Source organism: Ascaphus truei, chromosome 1 (genome assembly GCF_040206685.1).
Source record: "Ascaphus truei isolate aAscTru1 chromosome 1, aAscTru1.hap1, whole genome shotgun sequence".
Taxonomy (NCBI): Eukaryota; Metazoa; Chordata; class Amphibia; order Anura; family Ascaphidae; genus Ascaphus; species Ascaphus truei.
In genome coordinates this window covers 473,779,734-473,804,068 of record NC_134483.1, presented here as the reverse complement: position 1 = coordinate 473,804,068, position 24,335 = coordinate 473,779,734, and the positions used below count along the sequence as shown (strand labels likewise).

The 24,335-nt window shown below is 37.5% G+C and overlaps 1 protein-coding gene across 6 annotated transcripts in view; it reads right to left on the bottom strand.

Moving 5' to 3' along the window:
* Positions 1 to 24,335, bottom strand: part of ATP8A1 (ATPase phospholipid transporting 8A1) — a 194,740-nt gene that overhangs the window by 132,048 nt on the left and 38,357 nt on the right. For 3 of the 6 annotated variants that reach the window (XM_075567160.1, XM_075567138.1, XM_075567170.1), the window contains exons 5-9: positions 20,038 to 20,136; positions 16,041 to 16,086; positions 11,992 to 12,032; positions 1,480 to 1,553; positions 45 to 114 (exon numbers count right to left, since the gene is read on the bottom strand). In XM_075567160.1, coding sequence (XP_075423275.1) covers positions 45 to 114; positions 1,480 to 1,553; positions 11,992 to 12,032; positions 16,041 to 16,086; positions 20,038 to 20,136 — 330 coding nt within the window. Of the gene's footprint in view, positions 1 to 44; positions 115 to 1,479; positions 1,554 to 2,580; positions 2,655 to 11,991; positions 12,033 to 16,040; positions 16,087 to 20,037; positions 20,137 to 24,335 lie in introns of those variants that run through there. The other 3 variants (XM_075567150.1, XM_075567179.1, XM_075567190.1) reach the window with 2 other exon arrangements.

The following is a 24,335-nucleotide window of genomic DNA, read 5'->3' as shown; positions in this document are numbered from 1 at the left end:
TGTAGGACTGCCACTCTAAACCTTTAACTGATTCATGCGCTTACCTGCCGGATTTTAAGATTAGTTTCACCATCAAGATTTGACGTCTCAATGTAGCACATTGCTTGAGGTTCACTGTTGTAAAGGTACAGGCAAAATGTTTATTAGCACTTATATATACACAAAAGTTTAACAAGACAGAAAAATGAAAAAAATTTTTTACATAGACATCCCAGGAGAGAAGGCATTCATTTACAAACCATTTTGGAAGACATCCCAACAGTGAGGGGTTCAAAATTAGCCTCCTTGCCATTAACCAAACACTTTGCCAAAATGTGCAACAGGAAGAGATTCATACTTTATAATGCTCGGCTTTAAATGACGGTTATTTGGTACCATTTGCCGATGAAAAAACTACCCTGCCAAGTGCTGGAGATACCATTAGCTTGGTGCTAGGATATGAAATACATGGCATGAAACTGCAGCACTGAAGTGGCAATGATCCAAAATAGGGAAAGAACAAAAAACACTCAATCAAGAAAATAAACGCCTTGCAGCATATTACATTGAAAAGCTGGAATTAAAAAAAAAAAAAAAAAAAAAAATGCAGTACTTGAATATTCAGGTTAACGCTGAAGCTAATTATTAAATCAAATGCCTCATTGAATCATTAGATAGGAGATCTGAAACTTTACACGGATCATAGTTCGTTATTTGGCAAAGTTTTCACTGCAGTGGAGCCATCATGCATTTTACATTTTGAGATGCATTCATCAAATCATGTGCGTGCTCGGATAGTTGCATGCGTTCCAAAACATTGCACCTCCAATAAGATCAGTAAATGTAATACTATTCTTCCTTTTAATAAATTAGCAAAGGAAAAGGTACCATGCGGAATTAAACACAAACACAAAAAAAAAAAAAAAAGAAGGAAGAAGGTAGTCGTGTGTTTTAGAGTAAGCAAAATAATTCAGTCCAAGCAGCAACTCTGGAGCAAGGTAACATGCAGTCAGTGTGCAAGTACGTAACATACCGTACAATAATCTAACAGCATGCTACAGATTTAAAGTGCAATTTCTTGCTTTATGCAAGGGATCCTCTACAATAAATATTAAGAATGTCAAGTTAGTCATATTGCCTTTGTATCTACAGGTAAGTGCTAGGTATGAAACCTAGCTAAAAACCTAACTTTATAAATACATTGCCTTAAAACACCAAGTGTGTGTGTGTATTATGTGTGTGTTTGTTCTGTCTGTGTGACATGAATTAGACTTAGATTTTCTTGAGTGTTTTCAAGTTAAACTTTTGTCCAAATAAATTGTAGAAGAAGACTATTCTGTGCAGAACATTTTGTAAAAGCAATAGTATGAATATGATCTACACTACTTTCTCTCATTCCAGATCGGTTCAGGCATATGGAGCAATATTGAAGGCGCTAAACGTAATAAATATGTGTACGAGGACCCACGTGCACATTTCCTGCAACACCAGTTTCCTGACCTTGACGACAGACTGATGAGATCAGCCGGGAAATGCTCCCCATTGGTCACTTTCACTATTTCCCCTATAGCCACCTACGTGTCCCAACGCAAAAATGAACAGAAAAGGAGTAACGAAAGAAACAGACATGGACAGAGATGTTAAGATTCGAAAGTACAAAAATACATGTTAATAAATTACTGAATGATGTTTTAAACATCTATTTTAATCAGGTAATATATGGAACATCGGAATGAACAGATCAATTTGGAAAGATCAACAGCGATCTAATTATGATCTGCAATGTGATGTTTTGTCCTAGATCAAGGTTTGGCCAGATCACAGATCCAGTTTGCAAAGAGAAATAGTGTAGCAGAATTGCCTAATATATCGTTAATTTACTTTTTACAGCTTCAAGCAAATTTGTCAGTTTATGGATAAATGGAAATAGATATAGATATATATATATATACCATTTAAAAAAACCAGAAAGTAGTTTATTTTCTTTTAATCGTGTCATAATATACTGTAGACCAGTAAAAGAGAGCCATTTGAATTTTTTTATTTTTGGCCTACATACCAACGTAAACAGTAATTTAGTGAAATCGATTTTAAAGTAAATACTGATCTAATAAAATAAGACACTTGCAGAATAATCCCTTATTTTACTTTCTCCACTTTTGTCAAATGAAGTTTCAGTTTTCGCTTTCTTTTTTTTACTAATGTTCATGTTTGGACAATTTAAGTGAAACCTGATAAAATAGATCTTGAACACATGCACTACTACAAAGTTGATTTAATAAAAATCGCCCAAGGAAATGGATGATAAACAGTGGTTTATGAGCCATTCAAGTTGGTTACACGAACCCTTGAAAGTACTCTGGAGATAGTAATGATGTTACAACCTTAACATGACTTTGTGCTCAGATTACCCCAGTATTAAAAAGTCTTTTAAACTAAGGTATGGGCACATCTTTGAAACTGTACCTTTTTGGTCAAACCGAATGCAAATTACATGATATACTCAACACCCGTTCCATCCAGATTTCCTTGGAAGAATTAAAGTCAATACAGGGTAGAGAAACCAGACTCTATAGTGTTATCAACAGTAGGTATCTCTACCTTGATGAGAGAAGTATAATGTCAGCAGGTATATATTCTTTGCCATTTATTTTAACTACTTCTCCAACATCTACCTGAAAGAAAACTGGGAACTGGTTAATAGTCTGCACACAACATATTGTAGACAAACAAAAATTAAAAGCAATACTTAAATCTGTCACAAAAACGCCAGTAGCAAAATCAGGACTTATTGGAAATATTTTGCAATACAAACTCAGGCTATCGTGTACATTTTAGAGGAGAGAAGAGAAAGAGAGAAAGAGAATAAAACTGCCAGTTACCAGACTCTTGCCTACATACTTTGAAAAGGTCATCCCACTTTTTTTGGTCTTTTTAATGGGAATGAAGATTTTTCATGAGGTCTGTTGAATAACTACCACCAGTGTCTTTCCTTCAGCAAAACATATGGGAGGTGATAATGTGCTCATTCTAAACAAACTGCACGAGTTGTAGCTAAGAAAATTCCCATGGATGTTAGTCAATAGGTTTTTTTTCTTTGATACATACTGTTGTAGCAGATGTTATTGTGTTATTGTACCCATTAGTAAAGAGTGTTAAAGCAGCAAAAACATGTGAAATTGTATGGGGTTTAAAAAATAAAAATAAATAAATATCAGTGCTGCAATACTAGATAGTGATTGTTTTTTAATTACTTTTATTCAACTTCCAATGTCATATTAATGAGTTTTAAAGCATATGTTGGTTTCTTTAGCAGGTTTAGCACACCAACCAAGCAGTGCAAGATGTTTGCAACACTTTCCTGTTTGTTATAATTTGTTGCCAATGTTCTAACCAGTTTGAGCTGTAAACTGTACAGATAGATCATAATGCCCATACATTGTAGCTGCTGAGTTACACTGACTAAAGGATTGATTGAAACTAAAAAGACAGCCATTATGTTAGGCACACAATCAGGATTTTTACAGATTTATAACCGAAGCACCAAACGATTGCCAGTTTAGGTAAGAATGTAGAAATATATTTTGTCATATGCTTTACATATAATAAGAAAGTAGTATTGCTGGTTTAAGGCACTCGTGCACGTTGTGGTTACAAACTCGCAGCTGAATTTAATTTAATTGCAAATCACCCGGTAAAATGCACGACTATGGTGACAAAAAATTGCACGGTAACGAGTGCAATAACATCCGCTACATCTGTGTGGTGCAGATGTTTTGCCACAGAATTGCACCATTTTTGCCTCGATTCTTCTGCCCGTGTTTTGTGAAGCTGCGTTATAATACAAATTTCCACGATAAATTCCAAATATACAACTTAACAGGATTTTTTTTTAAATCAATGAAATCTACTTACAGAGCCATTGTGTTTTTAATGTTACATCTGTCATTCATTTAAATTGACTAATTTAACAATAAACCATAAAAGTGCGAGTACATTAATGCCTCTCAAAACTTTCCATATGCTTAAGTGCTGAATAGGTCTGCACAAAGTTGCTCTGCAGTTTTATTGTAAGTGCAATATACACTGGTGTGTGCTTCTAAGGGCAACTGCTACTTTTACATGCATTCAACCTGCCCAATCTCCACAGTTTGTTTAAAAGCCCCATTTTTGCCTACTGAAAATAAAAATAAATGCAATATCTATTTGTTGTGCAAATCTCCATTATGTATTGTCCTTGGGCTAGCTAAGGCAATGGATGGCAAGAGAACATTGATTTATTGCAAGTAGAAAAGCCCTTGTTTCCTTGTTCTGGGCAGAGAGCTCTGCTAGCTTGCTAGATTTCTGCCAGCAAGGCGGTTTCAACATTTTAAAGGCTGTATATTTAATCAATCCCAAACCGTGTAATAAAGATTGTACTGTAACAATTCAAAATGTGACTGCACTCTACACTCATTGCTTATTGCTTATTCTACAGTGCAAATCATTACAGGACTATTTTGAATTTCAATAGCTTCATGTATAGAGCACAATCAGGCTATTTTTTTTTTATCCTAAAGTGACACTTGGATTGTAAGCTCTTCGGAGCAGGGACTTTTACTGTTATTTTTACATCTGAAGCGCTTATTCCTATGTTATATTAAGTCACGTGTATTACTGCTGTCAAGTGCTATGTACAGTACAGGGATGGCACGATATAAAGATATATATATACACAGGCGACTATAGATTTGCAGAAATACACAGGCACAAAACAGAAATGATAAATTACTGGGTGAATAATTTATACCTTTCCATGCGCTTTTGTGGCATATCAAACTTATTTGCATTTACCAAATACTGTAAATCATTCCAAAAATTGCTTGTAGGGTAAATTCCAGCAGTTCATTCAGAAGCTCCAGCGAACCTTAGGTTCCCCAAGATACATATTTGTAAAGGTAGCGCCAATATCATCCAATTCAAAGGACACAAACAAAATGGTGGTTTAAATCTCACGCATTACGCGGGCCATTAGGAAGTCGCAACGTCATACGTTGTGACATCCTGTTAGCCTGCGTGAGGAGTACTAGTGCTACCTTTTCTGGTACGAGTCTGAGGAATGCGAGGGTCCCGAGCAACTGAAATTAACATGGTTCAGCTCCGGAGAACCCCTGCTTCCCACTGTCACGACAGAGTCATGAATAGTTTAATTTGTGTGAGCAGTCCAGCAACCAAGGGGTTCACTTTCAATTCTAAAAGACCATTTTCCTGTTCTGATGGGAATCACAGACTAGTCATGGGGACCTGGCTTTATTAGGGTAATAAAACAATAAACGGTAGGACCAGTTTTACATTGAGCCACTTGTGACAGTGTGTAGATTTACCAAAGACCTGCCAGAGTGAGTTTCATAAATTCCTGGGACTCTCTGGCCAGCAGACCGAGGTGACAGACAGGACACCATTCATAGCCTTGCAGATTTGCAAAATATATGATATTTCAGATTTGCCACAAACAAAAACATATATACGTACAGAGCAAACACACTATTGTAACAACATTAAATATGAGCGGGTGCCTGGGTTACAAATGTCAGATAACTTGTTTCCCTGTCAATAGAGGCAGGCCTACCAAAAACTTATAAGTCTTCTGTTTATTCCCTTTTATTTTATGAAACAGTCAGCAAATATGTATTGTATGTTTTGTGACCCTTTTCTGTAACCAGCAGTGTACATTTTTCATTATATCAAATATAAAATGTAATAAGCAATGTGTTTGGGCTCCAATAGAATCTAGTATCTTTTTGAAGAGATTAACTGCATTTTCAAACACATTTTGCTACATTGGATTTGTATGTTAACTAGAGCTTCTCTTTTTCTAGCAACAAGACGACAAAGAGAGCAAGAGCTTGGTGGTGGCAGCGTATTTGAGGTGTAGTGTGACTGTTTTGGGGGCCTTATTGCTCATTTTTAGTGGCCTGCGGGGGGTGAGCGAGTCAGCTGGATAGCTGGATTTATTAACGCCCCTCATGTGCACACGGGTGGTGGTATACGTGACACACGGGGGGGGAAAAAGGGAGTGCAGAGGATGGGATGTATGTTTATGCAAAGCCCATCAGCACATGTTCATACTTGCCCTGAAGAGAGAGCTTCACACATCAACACCAACTTCAGTCTCCAAAACATTGGCTCCCTATGGAACCGATACTCAATAGTCACACGCCAAGATATTTTTATTTCACTCTCGTGTGTAAACATGACATTTTTTTGTAGAAGGTAAATCACCAAGCTATAGATGCAGCGGCCATTACTTTAACAAATCACGCGGTGTATACCTCGGAATACCCATGTGATGGCGCGGGATTTCTTCCAACCGTACCGCATTAAGACGCGAAGTGCAGGCGAGTGCATAAAATGGCATTTTAGTGTTCTGGTTTTTAAACACCTGAAATTGACACAGTAGCACAGTACTGTACACATTACAATTCATTCATTCCATTGCATTTCATTGCACACAATCCATGAAACTCAAACAAAGCAACCGTGATAAAAACGTGTGCCTTGGGCAATTGGCCGCGTTCAAGCCATGTGGAGTACAGCAGCGCACACGAAAACGGCGCTGTGATTTGTTAAAATAATGGCCGCTGCATCTGTGTGTGTATATATAATATCTTGATGCTTCTAAACGATACAGTATAAAAGGTAAAATAAGCAACATCAATGCACCCAGAGAATTCCTTCAACTTCTCCACTATGCAGCTAACTAGAGCGGTGCGAACCTTCGGAGATTTCGATTGAACTTTCCATCAAGTTCTAGCAAAATGATCCAAATGGTTCAACATTTGCCATTTTGCTTTATTTAAAGTAGCAAAATAGCAGCCTCTTGACATTCAGCCGAACCCATAACTCCGATCCCATTTGCTTTGCATGACATCTTTGATATCTCAAATCTAATAACAATTCATGTTAGATCAATTTGAAACAAATTGTAAATATTAAAATATATATATATATGTCAGCAACCGGCAGTGACATCAATGAATGAAATAAGAGAAAAATACACAGTACATTTTTTAATATGCAACATGAAGGAAAGCACCCCCAAAAGAAGGGTTCCAGAATCTACAAAGAGGGGGCACAAGGATATAGCAAAAAAATGACCACAAAATGTATTCTAACAATAGACAAAGGGTGACATCAAACCAATATAATCACTGTACCAGCAAATATGTATATGAACAGATCAGAGACCGATCCATCCTGAGGGGTAAACGCAGTGTCCCCTCAGAAAAAAATATTCACTGTACCCGGGTACCAAATATTAAATAAGTATGCCAAGCAGCAAAGATAGGGAATCATATAGACACAGAGTAGTAATGACAGGTGTTTTTGTTTTTTGTTTTTTGAACACTGTATCTATCCACTGTCAACCCTATAACAAAAGTAGCACAGTGTAACCAGTCCCAGAACTGTCTGTATAGAAAAGCTACAGTAAACTGAAGAATCGAATGTCAATATAAGCATTAAGGCAAAAATAAAACATTTTTACAAACCACCGGATTACAAGGCAGTGTTCTGTTACGTCACCCAAAGCAGTGTTTCGCTGTCTAGCTTTGTCAGGGGCGTCACTTACTAATCTTGACAGTGAAACGCAGCGTTGTTATAGGGTTGACAGTATTTTATTTTTTACATACTATCCATCCACTGTCTATTACTACTCAGTGTCTATATGATTCCCCATCTTTGCTGCTCGTCTGTTGGGCATAACTTATTTAATATTTGGTACACAGATACAGCGACTTATTTTTTCTAAGGGGACACTGCGTTTACCCGTCAGAATCTATCTGTCTCGGATCTGTTCATATACATATTTGCTTGTAATTATATTGGGTGTTATCTTCTGTGATGTACATGTTTGTTTTAGAGTTTTAATTGTTGGTGTCACTGTTTGTATCTATTGTTATAATAAATGTGCGATTTTTTTATTGCTATATCTGAGACAGACCCCTCTTTTTGAGGATTCTGGAACCCCTTTCTTTGAGGGGTTTCTTTCATGTATGTATGCTTGCAGTTTGCTCTTTGTTACACTTCGGTAGTAGTGCATTTCCGCCATCATTTGTGCATACATAAAATATGTATGTATATTTAAATTATCTATATAAATCCATCAATCTGAATTTACTATACAGACACCCACTTTAGTGTCTCACACATTTGGTGAAAGCACTCCTGGAGATAAACAGAATAAGAATAGAAACTTGGCTTTGGAAGAGCTGCTTGCTGGACGATCCGTATTCACCGCTCCGGATCAAAACACTACAAAACTAGAAACTTTCCCCCACACTCCAGAGTTAGAAAAAGATACATTTATTTAACAAATCATGAGACACAAAAAATCTGAGCAACGTGTTGAGCCAAAAAAACAGCATCTTTAGGAGCTTGAGAAAGGGCCGTTTTTTGGCTGAAAACATTGCTCAGATTTTATGGATTGTAGCTCATGATAAATAATGAAATAAAATGTATCGTTATATTTTTCTAATTCTGGACATACACATACACGGGTCACTGTGTATACTTGCTGTTTTTGCCTCCTCCCCATATGACACATCAACAGACAACAAATGTGTAATTTACTGCAAATTCACCCATCCAATTTTCTTATTTATATTTTAATATTTAAAGCGTGCATATTTTGAATAAGTATAGATATTATATTCCATCAATGGTGTAATGCAGAGCAAAAGGATGGGACAGAGTTATCGGTCCTACGTCATAACTGACTTTTCCAGCTTTTGATTGTTGATTTCTCAACCATAACATTCCTGTAACAAAGCTTTCATAGCCTCTTTTGTTCCATTTTTAATACTGTATGTAAAGTACAGAATTCCAGAGTGCTGCAGAGCAGGGAACAGGCCCTTGCCTGCCGGAAACCTACAGGTTTATTAATACCCATTGGAATCCAGCCGAGTACCATCTTTGTTCTACGATGGTAATATCTTCTTTTGATTTATCTGGATCACTGCCATTTTAATTTCGTCATCCTTTTAACGTTGATGTCCCAGACTTGTTTGCTTCTGTGCCCATTCATTCTTTTTCCTGTCCCTTTGTAGAATACCCAGCATGCATCTCTCCAAACGTTGTGTTGTCTGAAGCTTCTTAATTATCTTTGCACTTAAGGTCCATGTTTCACATGAATAATTGAACACAGGCAGAATCCACTAGTCAAACTATTTCCTTTAATGCCACAGTGGAAGATTCCCATGAAAGTTTGTCTTATTTCTTCCAAATGTGCTCAATCCTATACTTCCCCATCAAGAATGAAATGGCACCCCAGGATGCATTGTGCAACCCTCTGCAGGTAAGAGAAAGGGGAAGAAGGCGCATTGTAGGGGTCTGAGAACAGTTTATGCAGGAAATGGGGGTGAGGGGATAGACTATGGTGTAGTGATCTTGGGAGAGTGGGGTCCACATTTATCGTCAACTACGCTATGGAACAAAGTTTACGCCAGTCTCCATTCCACAGCGGTATTTTATTTGTATCTTTTTGTTCCAAAAGGCTTTTCTACGAAAGCCGCTTTTTTTAAAGATATAAGAAGGTACAATTATTTTTTTAGAGTATAACATTGCTTTTTAATACCCAACATTGCAAATTGGCTAGATGAATTTGCACATGATTTGGTGCACAGCATCTCATCCCTCCCAACAATAAAGATGCCAAATTCTGTGTAAATCACATGGATGTTTACTGTCAGTTTTGGATTCAAGTGATATTAATCGATTTCAAACCAACAATGAGCTTGCCTATTTTACTTATTCATATGTATTGCTATTCTCTTGTTAAAGAGGAAAGAAATTTGAATTCAAGCATTGGGAGCAAATAAGACATTTCAATATTGTATCTTAATGAATGGAGATCAATTATTTCCAGTTGGTGAACGCAAAAGAACACATTAAAGATTTACAACATTCTGCCATTAACATAACTGCATTACAATCCATTCTCCCTGTGGAATGTTGTTTTTGGCATTGCCATGATAGTGAATGAACTTTCCAGCATGTAACCTTTAGTTATGATGTACCTGGTACATGATAAGCCCTGGCATGCCAGATGTCCTAATGACGTACCGGGAACGTCATGTTTTCTAGGGGATGACCGGGCCAACTGCTCTAACTGATAAACAGAAGAGCCCCTCCACTTTAGCTTCCGTCAGCCGGTGGCAATCCTGTGCCACCAAACTTCCAGCACTAAAAGGTTAAACAACCACTACAGAAGTACTGTAGCTTCCCCTAGTTCACAATCTTTTATCGTTAGTCTTTTTAAATAGACTAAGTAATGCATCCTGTAACAGAAGTCTTCACGGTAAAGCCAAATAGCTAGTGAATATATAAACTGGGGGGGGGGGGGGGGGGGTGGAAACCCATCAGTAGAACAACCAACATGTATAATGCAATTAATAATAATGTACAGGTAATTAGAATAAGTTACATTTTGAAAACCAAGTGAAACATGTATAGAGATGTAGTTTACCATCAGCTTTTGAAACCAAATTGTCTTTATTTTTGGAATTGGTATAAGGAAATATTTTATAGCCATCTATTTCTTAGGGGTATATACTGAGGTATACATAACAAATGGGAATTTACTCAAAACCCAAAAGTAAATAGAAAAAAACCCCGCCTTTTAAAATATTATTATTTGGGGTCAGAATATTTATTTTTAATGTTTAAGAGCACAGACAATAAACAAAGGGTAAAGCAATCGTGAAAATATGGCAAAAAGCACTCATCTGGTTCTATCACAAGCAAAGACTTATTTCTATACAAATGTAGCCACTCATTTTCTCAGTGACTATTTGCCGCAGCGTTCAGTGAATGTGACACCGCGGCCATGCTGCTGGTGTATACAGTAGTCATTTCCTGAATGAATGATCCACTTGCAGCCACAGCCAAGGAGTCTGTAATTTGGGCTGCATTTGCACATCATGGTGCATATCACACTGGGTACTTTTTTTTAGCTCTTCTATTGCCGTTACATTATCACCATAGCAAGATCTGAATATGTATTTGTAAAAAAAAAAAAAAAAAAAACACAGGCTTCCGATTCTGGGTCTGGGAACGTGAACGAGTCAACTTGTCACTTTTGCAGCTTCTCCAACTACCTTTAAACAGTCAAAACTAAAAATGCCAGTTTTAAATTCACAGTATGTACAGCCAAGTCTGGAATAATGAAATTTGGACAGCCTTTTTGAGATCATATTTTCCATGATTGCTATAACACGTGATGAAAACATTCCTCCCGGTCATCTTCATCGGTATCCTTCCTTGCGAGGGAGGCCTAATCATCATAGGCTCACTACTCAAATGCGTTTTCTCAGACATCTTTAATTATAGTGATCCCTTCTGCAGGCAATCAACAAATTATATTCACCAAAAACTTGTCTTTAAGCATTTTTTTTTGGGGGGTGGGGGTGTCAATTTTGTTGTGTTACTTGAACCAATGTGTGTTCCCATAATCTCCCAGGACTCCCCAGTTCCCAAGATATTTGTAGTTTTGTTGCCTAGTGGAGACAAAACAGCCACTGGGGTGAGACTCGCTCGGATAACCAGAGCGCTACATCATCAGGGAGAGGATGCTGCGGCTTTCTATTGGTGACCACATCAACCTATTTGTAGTTTGTGTAAGAAACCAGCACCAAAAAAAAAAAATTGGAATAACTAGAGGTCTCCGGAGGTTAGAGAACCACTGATTGGCTCAGTCCAATTAATATCAAGACAAGTATTTAAAAATTGGGATAGTTGCATTAAATGTTCTATTGAAATGTACATTTAATTGAGAATTAAAAACAGTAGCAATTGACCGTGATCTATACAAATCAAAACATTATTGGTCTAACACATACAAGAAAGAAAATACTGGTAAAATCCAGAATTCAAAAAGAAGAACTTCAACTAAACTTCATAATACTGTAGTAATGTCCAAGAAAAAAACTTTGGCATTTCTTTTAATGTTATGTGTACTGCATTCGGGCAACATACCTTTTTCCACTGGACAATCTCCCAAGCCCCATTTCGAAGTACTGAAAAAAGCAAAGAAATGTGCAATTTAATAAAGTGTTGCAACATTGACTATATTTTATAAGTGATTGACAGGTCAAGATTTAAAGTATTCATGAAAACTGTTTAAAAATAAAATTAGATATGCAACTGAACTTGTCCTCTTCCCTTCCACCAAACACAAAAAGCAACACTAAGCATCCCATCGGTTTTATTGTTGCAATAAATTAAGGGTACAATAAATTAAATGGAATAAAGTACAACCCAGCAGCAGGTGGCTAACACACATTTTTCATTATTACAAGTAGCATGAGGTAGAGGCAATTTTTCTCTATCAATTTCTTCTTCCCAACAACTGCACATAAGGTATGCTGAATTTATTTACAATTTGAATAGTGTGTGTACTGGACTCAAACAACAGGACTCACAAAGCTCTGATAATGGGTATCAGAGCTTAATCTGGTGTTTACTTGACTGGTAGTTTGTGCTGATCAAGCTCCAATAACCCTTATCTGAGTTTTTTTTTAATCCCACCCACAGTTGTCACTAAGCAATACAGGCAGTAAATCTGTGGATTAGATGGTGGTAATATGAGAGAGTGGAATAGGGTAGATATGTCCTCTTCCAAGTGAGCAAAGAGCACCTACTCTACAGTATGGAATGGAGAGAAATATGTATAGCCTACATCCAGGAGTTGCAAAATCAAGCGCGATCGCATTACCTGCACGATACTTTTTTTTTTTAAACAGAATTTGTACATTTAGAAAAATACAATGTTTAAATGTGCATATTTGTTAAGAATACATGGTTTCTCAAGTCCGATGATAAAGAAATATAAAAAACTGTGAGCGTGATGTACAGATGCAGCAGCCGTTATGTTAACAAATCACGCGGTGTATACCTCGGAATACCCATGTCATGGCGCGGGATTTCTTCCAACCGTACCGCCTTAAGACGCGAGTGTAGGAGAGTGCAGAAAATGGCATTTTAGTGTTCTGGCTTTTAAACACCTGAAATTGACACAGTAGCACAGTACTGTACACATTTCAATTAATTCATTTCATTGCACACAATCCATGAAATTCAAACAAAGCAACCGCGATAAACACGTGTGCCTGGGGCGATTGGCTGCATTCATGCCGCATGGAGTACAGCAGCGCAGACGAAAACGGCGCCGTGATTTCTTAAAATAATGGCTGCTGCATCTGTATGAAGACAAACATTTTCTAACCATGGCAGTCAATGAATAGACATGCTACTGTACATTCAACTTGTAGAGGCATTGCAAAGAGTTGAAAAAAACTTAAATCCTTTTGTTCATTACATTCTTTGTTCAAATTATAAGTCAAAAAACACAAAAAGTGAAATGAAACATATATAACTAATAGTATGTACAGAAACATTGTTTGCTTCTTTGGGAAATATTACATTGAGAGGATATTTAGTTAATGGATTTATAAAATCGACAGGAGAGGCTTCAATTCTTGTCCCTTTCTATAATCCCACCTCAACCCTAAATAAATCTGACCCCAATCAAGGAGGCAAATGGCCAAAGGCTTCGAGTTACAACCCAACCAAATAATGCCTGATCAGATAGCCCAACCACCAGGGTCCCTGACCCTTGAAACCACATCAACCACCACTTAAAACCCACTAGCCATCCGGTTTAGTAGGATCTTTTTGCGACCGACCAAGCTTCTAGAAGGACAGTGACCGGCCCACCGGCCTAGCTAAGGCCTGCCACCACTTCCCCCCTATATAAACTCCAAATCCATTCAGCTCAGGTGCAATCTGATCAAGCCCATCTGTGCTAGCTGTGAAACAATAGATCCTTCACATTCTTCCCAAATAAATCATACCTCACCAGATCAGAGCGAGACTTTACCAGCTTTTGGATCAGTTCAGTGCTACCATCACATGATGATCTTTAAAACCCTTAACTCCTACACCTCTAACCTGTCCTAATACCCTAATCACCCATTAACCCTAGCCTCATAAAGGGACCTGCCCTTCAGTCATATCCCCCTTTTCTTAATTGTCCTGGGGGTCTTTCTAGCTCTACTTCACTTAAGCTCAAGAGGCCTTAATGCAGACAAGCAATCCTGGAACACTAGTAACAAATTTGCCCTATCTGGATCAGCTTGCAATTTTGGTAGCTTAGAACAAGAAGATCTAAATAGAAATTATGTAAAGCCCAATTTCCCTTTCCTCGGTTAAATTACAATTAAACTAGATCAGTGAAGGCAAACGTTACAAACACAATCTGCAGCTAAACTAGATCAGGAAGCATTCTGCATTTGATACACAATTACATAGCTACATAGAGGAAGTTGAAAAAAAGATATATGTCCATGTGACGGAGCGGTCAGTAGGTGAGGTCAGACACGAGTCCACACATGCATTTTTGGGTAAACCATAATAAGAGTGGTTTTATTCGCCACAAAACAACTAAAACATTGGGGCTACTGCCCTTGTAAGGCAAAAAATAAAATCATAAAACCAACACTTACTCCTTTAAGGAGACAGACTAAACCTTACTGTGGCCCTTTCTATCTTACTGGCTGGGTAGGCCAGTTACCAGTCCAAAACTTATAAAAACAATATTAGGGAACAATATATAGTCTTATCCGACATGCTGGTCCAGTGTCTCCTTTTCTCCAGTTGCAGGTGTTGAATTCCTGCTGCTCCCAGGAAGTCTATTGCCCTTATTTGTGTGCAGGCTTCACCGCTATGTGAGTTCCCCACTGTTGCCAGGCAAAATCCTCTGATCAACAAGCCTGTATCCCTGCGGGCGGGAGCTCTGTTGTCTGTAATCCTCTCACAGAGCCTCCAACAGGGACACAGACAGCAGCTACTTCCTGCTTTTTATCCCTGCTCAATCAGGAGTTTCCCATCAGATCCCACTTGCATAAAACCCGTCACCAGTGCAATTTCCTGCTCTGTAAAGGAAGTTTAACTCCTTGACTCCCTTACAGTCCATCAAGTTCAACCTATGCTAAATTTAGACGGCAGATACTTATCCTATATTTGTATTTACAGCATTTTGATCCAGAGGAAGGCAAACAAAAACCACAGTGAAATATCATCCAATGCTGTCTCATAAGGGGAAAATTAAGTTCCTTCCTGATTCCAATAATGGCAAATCAGATTACTCCCTGGATCAACATCCATCCCATGTTTACTTATTTGGTATATCCCTGTATAGCTTTCCTTTCTAAAAAAGATGTCCAACCTTTTTTTGAACAAATCTATTTTATTTGCCATCCCAATCTCCATGAGTAATTAATTCCACATTGTAACTGCCCTTACTGTAAAGAACCTTTTCCTTTGTTGCTGGTGAAATCTCCTGTCCTCCAACCTTAAGGGATGACCCTGTGTAATGACCCTGTGTAATTTGTACTGCCCTTGGGAAACTTTGAAAGTTTCTTGTATTGTCCCCAAATATATTTGTATATATACAATTGGAGAACAAAGAAATGCTTTGACAGCTCAACTTCAATAATTAGTCAGTTTAAGAGTCTGGTTACAAAAAGTGTAAAAGGGAGACGGCAAAACCTAGGTGTTTCCATGCATAAAAAATAAATAAATACAAAAATCTAACTGTCTGAATTATAGTCATTTACAGTGTGTCATAAAAAAAGCTGGGTTGACTTTCCCCCCCTTGTATCTGGACAAGATTACAGTGCCAAATATACAAAACAAAGTACAGACAAAAGAAGATGTGGCTTAGTTTATGCTGTTTTCATTGGAGCAAGATCTAATGTGATGCTGCCACAGGAGGAGGGAATTGGGTTAAAGTAAAGTACTACATCTCAAAGTCATCCACAATTCCTCAACACCTTTCAGGGTACAGTGTGTCTTTGCAACACACGTTTCACACATTGGGTGCCAGCCTTTTCCATCCTGGAAAGTGACACCTTTAAAAAGCAGCTACATCATATTAATGGGATTAGATTCAACCTGTTAAACTTCTTATATTTAACACTGTGCAGTCAATCAAAAAAGAAAAAGACGATAAATATTTAACTTACCTTGTGTTTCTTTATTGTTCACAGAATTGTCAGCTTGATGTCTTTTCTAAAGGAACAATATGGCATGTTGATTTAGTATTATAATATTCATGAACTTGTAAATAAAAAATACAAAAAAAGACTATACTGTACGAAAAATTATTGATATAGAAAAAAAAATGTATTTAACTGAAGTGTTCCTCACTGATCCCGTAATTTAAATTCACCAATATTATGATAATGCAATGCATCCAAGACTAAAAATTATGGGGAGTGCAAGTTACTGCAATATAAAAATACATGATATTCAGTTTCTTTCATGAGATGGAACTACTGTAACAAATTAAAACCTCCTTCTGTATAAACCATCCATTATTTTTCAAGTTTATTTCGAAATCTAATTAGATTTTTTTTAAAGAAAGTGTATTTTTTATAATCGTGTTAATGTAGAAATGGAAAATTAGGTCATATTTATGGTTATAAAAGGGCTCCTCTTATATTGTGTAGTACTGATTAATGTCAGTCTTCTATATTTGTGGAAGAAAAAATATATATTTCATTTTCACAGTGTATGTCAAACTATTCGTAATAAAAATTAAGGTTTTGATGTCTTCTTCAGCATGAATAGATTTAAGGAACATTGTGGGTTGTGTATAAAGAAACAGAGGAATACAGACTATTGTTAACTTGATTGATGAATCACGATTCCATATTTAGGAGAATATTTTGGGACAATTGCATCATATTAGAATGCATGGAAGATATGGTTAATCAACAGAGTGACTGCTGATGGGCACAACATTATTAATTTTAGTAACCTTGGAGACTGGCAGAATGTAGGACTTTTAGAAATCTAAAACTGTTCTTGCAAATGGGCAATTAAAACCCTTACTAACCAACAGTATCCGTTTGTATGTAAATATATATATATATTTCTTTATTTAAAAAGCACCATTAATGTACATAGCATTTCACAGTAGTAATACACGTGACAATCATATAAATAACAAACAAAACAAATAACAGGTCATGGAAATAAGTGCTTCAGACATAAAGTAACATTTTGGAAGAGTCCCTGCTCCGAGGAGCTTACAATCTAATTTGTAGGTAGGAGGAACATACAGAGAAAGTAGGAGGGCATTCTGGTAAGTGTGTCTGCAGGGGACCAAGCTTCATGCATCATGTGTATAGTATTATCCACGCTGCAGGTGGGTCTTAAAGGTGGATAGAGAGGGTGCTAGTCGGGTACTGAGGGGAAGGGCATTCCAGAAGTGTGGGGCAGTCAGCGAAAAAGGTTTAAGGCGGGAGAGGGCTTTAGATACAAAGGGGGTAGAAAGAAGACATCCTTGAGCAGAACGCAAGAGTCGGGATGGTGCATAATGAGAAATTAGGGCTGAGATGTAAGAAGGGGAAGAAGAGTGTAAAGCTTTAAAAGTGAGGTGGAGAATTGAGTGCGAGATGCAGGATTTGAAGCCAGCAGAGTGATTTCAGCAGGGGAGACGCTAAAACAGATTTAGGAAACAGTAGAGCGATTCTGGCAGCAGTGTTTAAGATAGATTGTAGGGGAGACAGGTGAGAGGCAGGAAGGCCCGACAACAGGAGGTTACAGTAATCGAGACGGGAGAGAATGAGGAATTGTAGAAATTGGCTTTAATAAGAACGCTAAAGCATACAGTATAGACAGTTACGAGACTGATGTAAGATAAAAAGGTGGATGTCTGGACCATCACATTATATATAACTAGATTGGAAAAATAAATAATAGGACCATCAGTTCTATGTATTCTTGTATAAAGGAAAAAGTGAAGCACTTAGGGGCAAAGAACATACGCTCCAGATGTATCAGAGAAAAAAAAAATCTAATTGCCTTCAATGCTTTCTTTTTAATCACTTGGTACTGTACATCCAGCGAATTTTTTTTGCCACATAATTGCATCACTTATTTTGAAGTATACTGTAAATACTCCATCTCTGAAGATCAAAGAGAACAACGATAGAACCTACTGTGTATAAAGACAATCTGAAAATCCCCAGGTTAAAAAATTAAAAATAGATTGCATATTACAAGAAGTTATGTAATGTCCTTGCTTACTTAACACATTCCAACTGAAATGCTAGGCAGAAAATCTATTGCTCATTCAGGAACCGTTGAAATTACTGAAGCAGTCTAAACTACAGTACTCCCAGACAGTGGATTGTTTACTGTCAAAGCAAAACCCACAGGAGGAGAAAATGAAACCATTGTGATGCATTCTGATCCAAAAGGCTTCTGTCATATTTGTTATGACCATGTTTGTTGCAATAATTTCATTTCTTGAGAAAACATTTGGAAAAAACCTTAATTCTACGTAAGTTGAAGTGAAATGATAACTATGATTGTACTGCTACATGGGCTATTATACACAGCACATTAAAGAATACATTTACAGAAAAGGGCTGTGTAATTGGCAACAATGGTATCCCTCCAGGTTACAGATACTTCATAGAATATGATGGCGATACCTGTATAATACAACATAAAGATAGAAAGGACAAGGCTGTACATCATAACTCTTAGGCTATCTTTGATTATGAATACACATGTTCCTTTTTTGTCATTGAAAATACAAGACCATTCCTTTTTTCTCCCCTTTAATAAAAGATACAGCAGACTGATTGGTATTTTTACTGCCCATGGTGCATGTGCAATAGTCCAAAGTTTTTCTGACTCATACAGTACTTGCATGAGGGAGTCCAAAGTACGAATCTGAGAGATACGTGTTTAGCATCACGATTGCCCTTTTGGAACTGAACCACTGTATAATCAATAGTTTCACTCATCCGTGTCACACTTTTAAGCCTCATAATGATCACAGAGCTGTGACCACATACAGTAGGAAACACATGTAGCATTAAGGATTGGTAGAACATTATTTGATGCAATTTATTGAAATGATTATAATTTCTTACGTCACCATACAATATCGGCTTTATAGCCAAAACATCACCATGTATTCATATATTTTAAAATGTGTGGTTAAAGCAAAATTAGCAAGGTGGGTGAGATCTGAAGTCATCATAAATGGCCACGATGCTCCTAACCTAGTGTTCCTAAAATCAAGGTGTCACAGACAACATTATACAGTAGTCCTCTTGTATAGGCTTCTGTTCCCTCCCAGCATCAGGTGATCTGTTGATTGGCAGGTTTCAATAAATACATGTTATATACAGTACACAGTTTTATACATTGTACAGTAGTAGAATTGTAACCAACAAGATATGGTAACAATGGGTCTACGATCTATAAGGTGTTGTGGCTCTCTTTCCATTTTTAGCAAAAAAGATTCAACCAAAATATCCGTCTCTGGTAAATGAAAAATAAATAAAAACACCTAAGACATTTGAATAATTAGTACATTACAGAAACTGACTGCAAATTTCAATTTGTATGGTTTTTATAGAACATTTAAAAACGGAACGCAAGATTCCCGTTGAAGTTAATTAATTTATATAGCAGACATAACATGTAAAACAAAGAAACCTCTGAATGCTTGGTTTACATACATGATGCAGAATTGTTGCAAGGCTACAGTTCGGCATTTCAGCTGCTATATGCTATAAATCTATGACATGCCTAATAAAGCTAGGTTGCAACGCTTCAGTGCTCAGAGATTATAAAAGCTATTCTTCGTCATCTGTCTTTATTTTTGGCAATAAGCAAGCAAGAGCATGTAGAGAAAATTCACAAAGCTAAATGAAGCTTGAGAAAGAGATACCGTACAGCAATGCCTTTTCAGACTATTGCTAAGGGAGCATAATCTAAAATAATAAAAATATCATTGCATAAAGCAGCACTTCGAAATACTTTAATTAGATATGAAGTTGTAGTGTCCCCAACATTTGGCAAAAGAGATTCCAATTCAGTTTCACGCATTTTAGAATTGGAGCTTGAACCTCAAATTCAAAGCTGAATACTTAGCAGGTAACACAGTAGTTTCTTTCCAGTTATGAAGTAGGTCTTGAAAACAAATATACTTACAAAGTCTTCTATTATTTCTTTGATCGCAGCCACAGATAAAATGAACAAGAGAGGAACCAATGTTGTATAACGACCGGTTGGCGACACGTCTGGAATTTGCTGCAAAATGAAAAGAAGCTACTATAACCTCCAACCCTGGTAAACTGTTTATTTTTTTAAATTGTTTTCTAAAATATGAAAACTCAAGACTGAATACTTTTTTTAATTTATTTTTTTATTATCACATTTTATAATAAATGGGATTTCAGTCAAATGTTAAAAACATATTAGGAATCAGAATTAAGAAGCCTAGTAACACTGGCATGAAACAGTACAGATGTCAGGATATTGTTATTAGAACATTTCCCTCCCACGGGGACGACTGTGCTATATACATGTAATAAAGCATCGGCTTGCAAATCACCCTTCTTAACAATATAATCATGCAGTGCCACATTACTTCTCAAATAGGAGAATACAGTATACAGTAGAATATTGACTTTGGGCTTCTGAGGCTCTGGTCAGGATTAAATGAGGTTAAAGGCAGGCTAAACCCCAATTAAGAAAATCTAAATGGTCCCTGTAAGGTAAAACCTTTAGTCCTTTCTTGATACCGAAAGATCACTAAAATAATCCAGCTAAATCATACCAAGCAATGGATTTGTTCTCCTGTGTCCAGTATCTCCATGCTGTTCAACTATCATTTCGGTTGATGTTATTTATGGTATCATGGACCATTTGGGAACAGTAGGATGGGGCATTTGAAAAGAGCGTGATTTTAATATACAGTAGGATTCATTTGGAGACCGTTTAATTGTGCCGTGATATATCCACAATGTTACAATATAAATTAGCAGATACTTCTATCTTCATCCCATCTAAGGATATTTTAAAATGTTATGTGAAAGTGTATTGAAGTCTATGATATCTGGATCTTCCTGTGTGACGGTGAGGGAGTGCCCAGGCCAATAATAAAAGGTTTTATCCCAGGCTGGGTGGGTGCCCCTGAGCCACATTGTGGAGTTTGAAGTGTCAGCTCTGCAACCCAATTATGGCATGTGCACTGTATTTCAATAAAGAAGTGTGCGTGTGTTTTACTGTTCCAGGAGCGCCAACCAGCGGAGATTCACAGGGCATGAGTTTCAGGGATGATTTTACGGTATTGTCAGGGTGTGTTTGGACAGAAGGGGGCCAGACTTGCTGGTTACCCCAAAACATGTACTCAGGAATATTACCAGATTTCTGGGGACATGAAGTCACAGACAACCGGACAAAATCCTCCATAGGAAGCAGTTTGCAGCTCATTGCCAGATCTTCCTGCTTCAGCACATACCAGTAAGACCGGGCAGGGGGAAAATCACATTCCAGGGTCCCCTGGTATATGGCCAAACCCCAAAGTTGGGGAGGGGATCCTCAAGTACCCCATCCTAGTGTAAAGTCCGGACAGTTTAGCAAATGATGGCCACCCCAAACTTGGTGTCGCCAGGGAGAGGGGCTGGGTCTCATGAGCTAATGAGCAAAGGTGCCAGGTTGGCGCATGCTCTTAGCAGAATGAGAAGCCCCCTCTGCCAGGTTTCCAAAGAATTGGCAACTCCAGGATAGGTGGGAAATCTTATTCCCAGGGAGGGATTGGCTGCACTGGTTAGAGATAGGGATTTAAACTCTAAGGATTCCTGCAGCCAGTCAGGAATCAAATTCACAGTCCCATCTAAGATTCACCTAAGATTTCATCAAACTTCGTAAGATACATGGATTCCAAGTGCCATTACAGCGGTGGCAGAACGAAAGAAGCAGGTCTGTTAAGTACACAGCAGATGCAGGTAGCGCTGCTGACCGAGGACCGTTTCAAGCCATTTTGCGAGCAACTCCCGCTCCTGGGAAATTGCATCTAAAGACTGTTTTTCAAGATTTCGTTTTGGGAACAATTTATTTCGTTTGCTCCCGTCCCAGTAAGTGTATTTTGATTGTAATTGTGTAACATTGCGTTTATGTCCACTCATGAAATAAATTACAATTTATTTTATCTCCTTGCTTTGCTCAATCATATGATCCCGGGTATAAATGTGTTAAAAGCGCTGGTCTCCAGTGACATCCTGTACCATAAAAATCACCACAAAACGTGGAAACATGGCAGCTCCCTGTTCTACTTTGCCTTTTTTATATTCATAACTTCAAGATGCTTTTAGAAAAACAAATAAAAACAAGAGTACTTCTAATTTCTGGGGTGTAGCCTGCCTTTAAGGTTCTGTAGAACAGACATTACTAATAGGAGGCATCTGTCACAGCATCCACTTCTAGGAATCTGGTTGAGTGCTGCATGTTCACCTTCCCACAGGTGAGAAATACAAATGACTGCCCTACCCATGTTAGAGATTTTTTTTTTTTTAACGGAGCATGATCGGGTCAGGCGTTTTTGGATAGAAAAGTATAAAGAAGCAAAATTGCTGTAAAACGCACTGTACCAAGAAATTCTATAAACCTTACATGTGTCAGATGCTTAGGAGTAACCGGAAAAATTAACTGCTACATATTTGTGAACAATTAAATGTGAATGTGCTCACAAGTGACATTTTCTGTATGTTATACGGTGGAGGGTTTTTCTCACTCTTTTTCCCCACCATAGCTTATGTGGTTGAAACCTATCACAGTTTCAAATTGCAAAGCCAGTATAACCATCCTTAAATTGACGAGACCCAAAAGGTTGAAACAGCAGTCTGTAAGTGGGTTTACTGGCTATGCATCTTAACCCAGGCTGTGCTGAAATGCTGTGTCATGCAGCTCATAGGGGACCATGTTAAAATTAATTTGAAGCAAAAAGGTTACACTATGGTAATTTGCATAACATTTCCCAGAATCCCTGGCTGCAGTGGAAGCACTGTATGCTAGGAGATGATCGTGAAAAACAGGGTTGTAGAGCCGTCTGAAACATGTGAATGTGCTCACAAATGATAGTTTTTCTTTGCTGCAAACAAACAATTGTGTAAAAACAGTGTTGGGTGTCATTCATATTAAGAATTCAAACTGGAGTATTTAGATTTTGAAGCCTGAAGGCTTTACCCCCTCCCCCCCCCCCCCCTTTGCTTCATGGAGGGACTAAAAACAGGTTAAGAAAAATTCAGCAACTGGACAGCTCACAGTAACACCAAGCTGCATGCCTGAAACTGGAATATTTGGAACATTTAAAATGCATAAAGTACATTTTTCCTTTCAAATACAAACTTTCTAAAGACGTTCCATAAATGTAAAGTACGTATTTACAAAATGAATGCCATATCTATTGTTTGTAAAGTGCATAAGATTAAATTAAACAAAAAAATGTGTTGGTAGTGTCCTGGTTTAAATGACCGTTTTCAGAATTACCTAAAAACAACTGTTATAGGTTTACTTTTGCTTTGGGCTTATATTTGGCATTGATCCGTTACAGAGACCCCTTAAAAGCAGGAAGCCAAAAATTGAATGACAGCAACCTTGCAGACACAAACATCTAAGCAAGCACATATATAATAAAGGAAGAGAAATCAATTAACCTTTACAGGTTCTTATCATATATCACTGCTGAGTGCATAGGGTTATAAATAAGATATGCGCACTTGGAAACCTAAAACGCTTTTATCAGATTATCTTAGGTGGCTATCCAGAGTTGGACAGGTGCACAAAACCAAATCTTGAGTGAAACGTGCTCATCAAGCATTATCAGGGTTGAATCTGCACTGAATATTTTCACAGGCACTGATAAGGATATACAGATGTAGTGGACGTTACTGCACCCGCTGGCGTGTTGCAGCTAGAGTAACGGGCATTGTCATTAATCAGCCGCATGAGGAAAGAAAGCAGAGCTAATGCACTATTTTACCGGCGGACATATGTACTACTACTTAAAGAAAAAACTACATTTTTTCATTTGCTGGGTAGTTCAGCTTGAGCCCAAAGTCTTTTGTCCCAAAGATATTTTAGTTTTTGCCCCCCCAGAATCCACCTCTCATTTGTGAGAGAAGTATTAAGTATTTTCTTAATACAAAACCTGAAAAGATTAAGAGTGCCTGCTCTGTTCCAGTGTTTTTTTTTTAAAGAGTCAATCCAAGAGGCACTTAAAGCAATATTAATGTTTTTTGTAAAATATACACTATACAGCTTTTGATTAACTTTATTGAAAACTAATTATCTAACTGCCGATCAATTAGTTCTCCCATGATCGATTACCAAAGATCCTGCTTCTCAGGCTTCACTAAATGCCTGCCTTTCCGTTTCAAATCAATCCTTCAGTCAGTGAAACTCAGCAGGTACAATGTATTCTTATATTACAAAGGTAACATTATCTA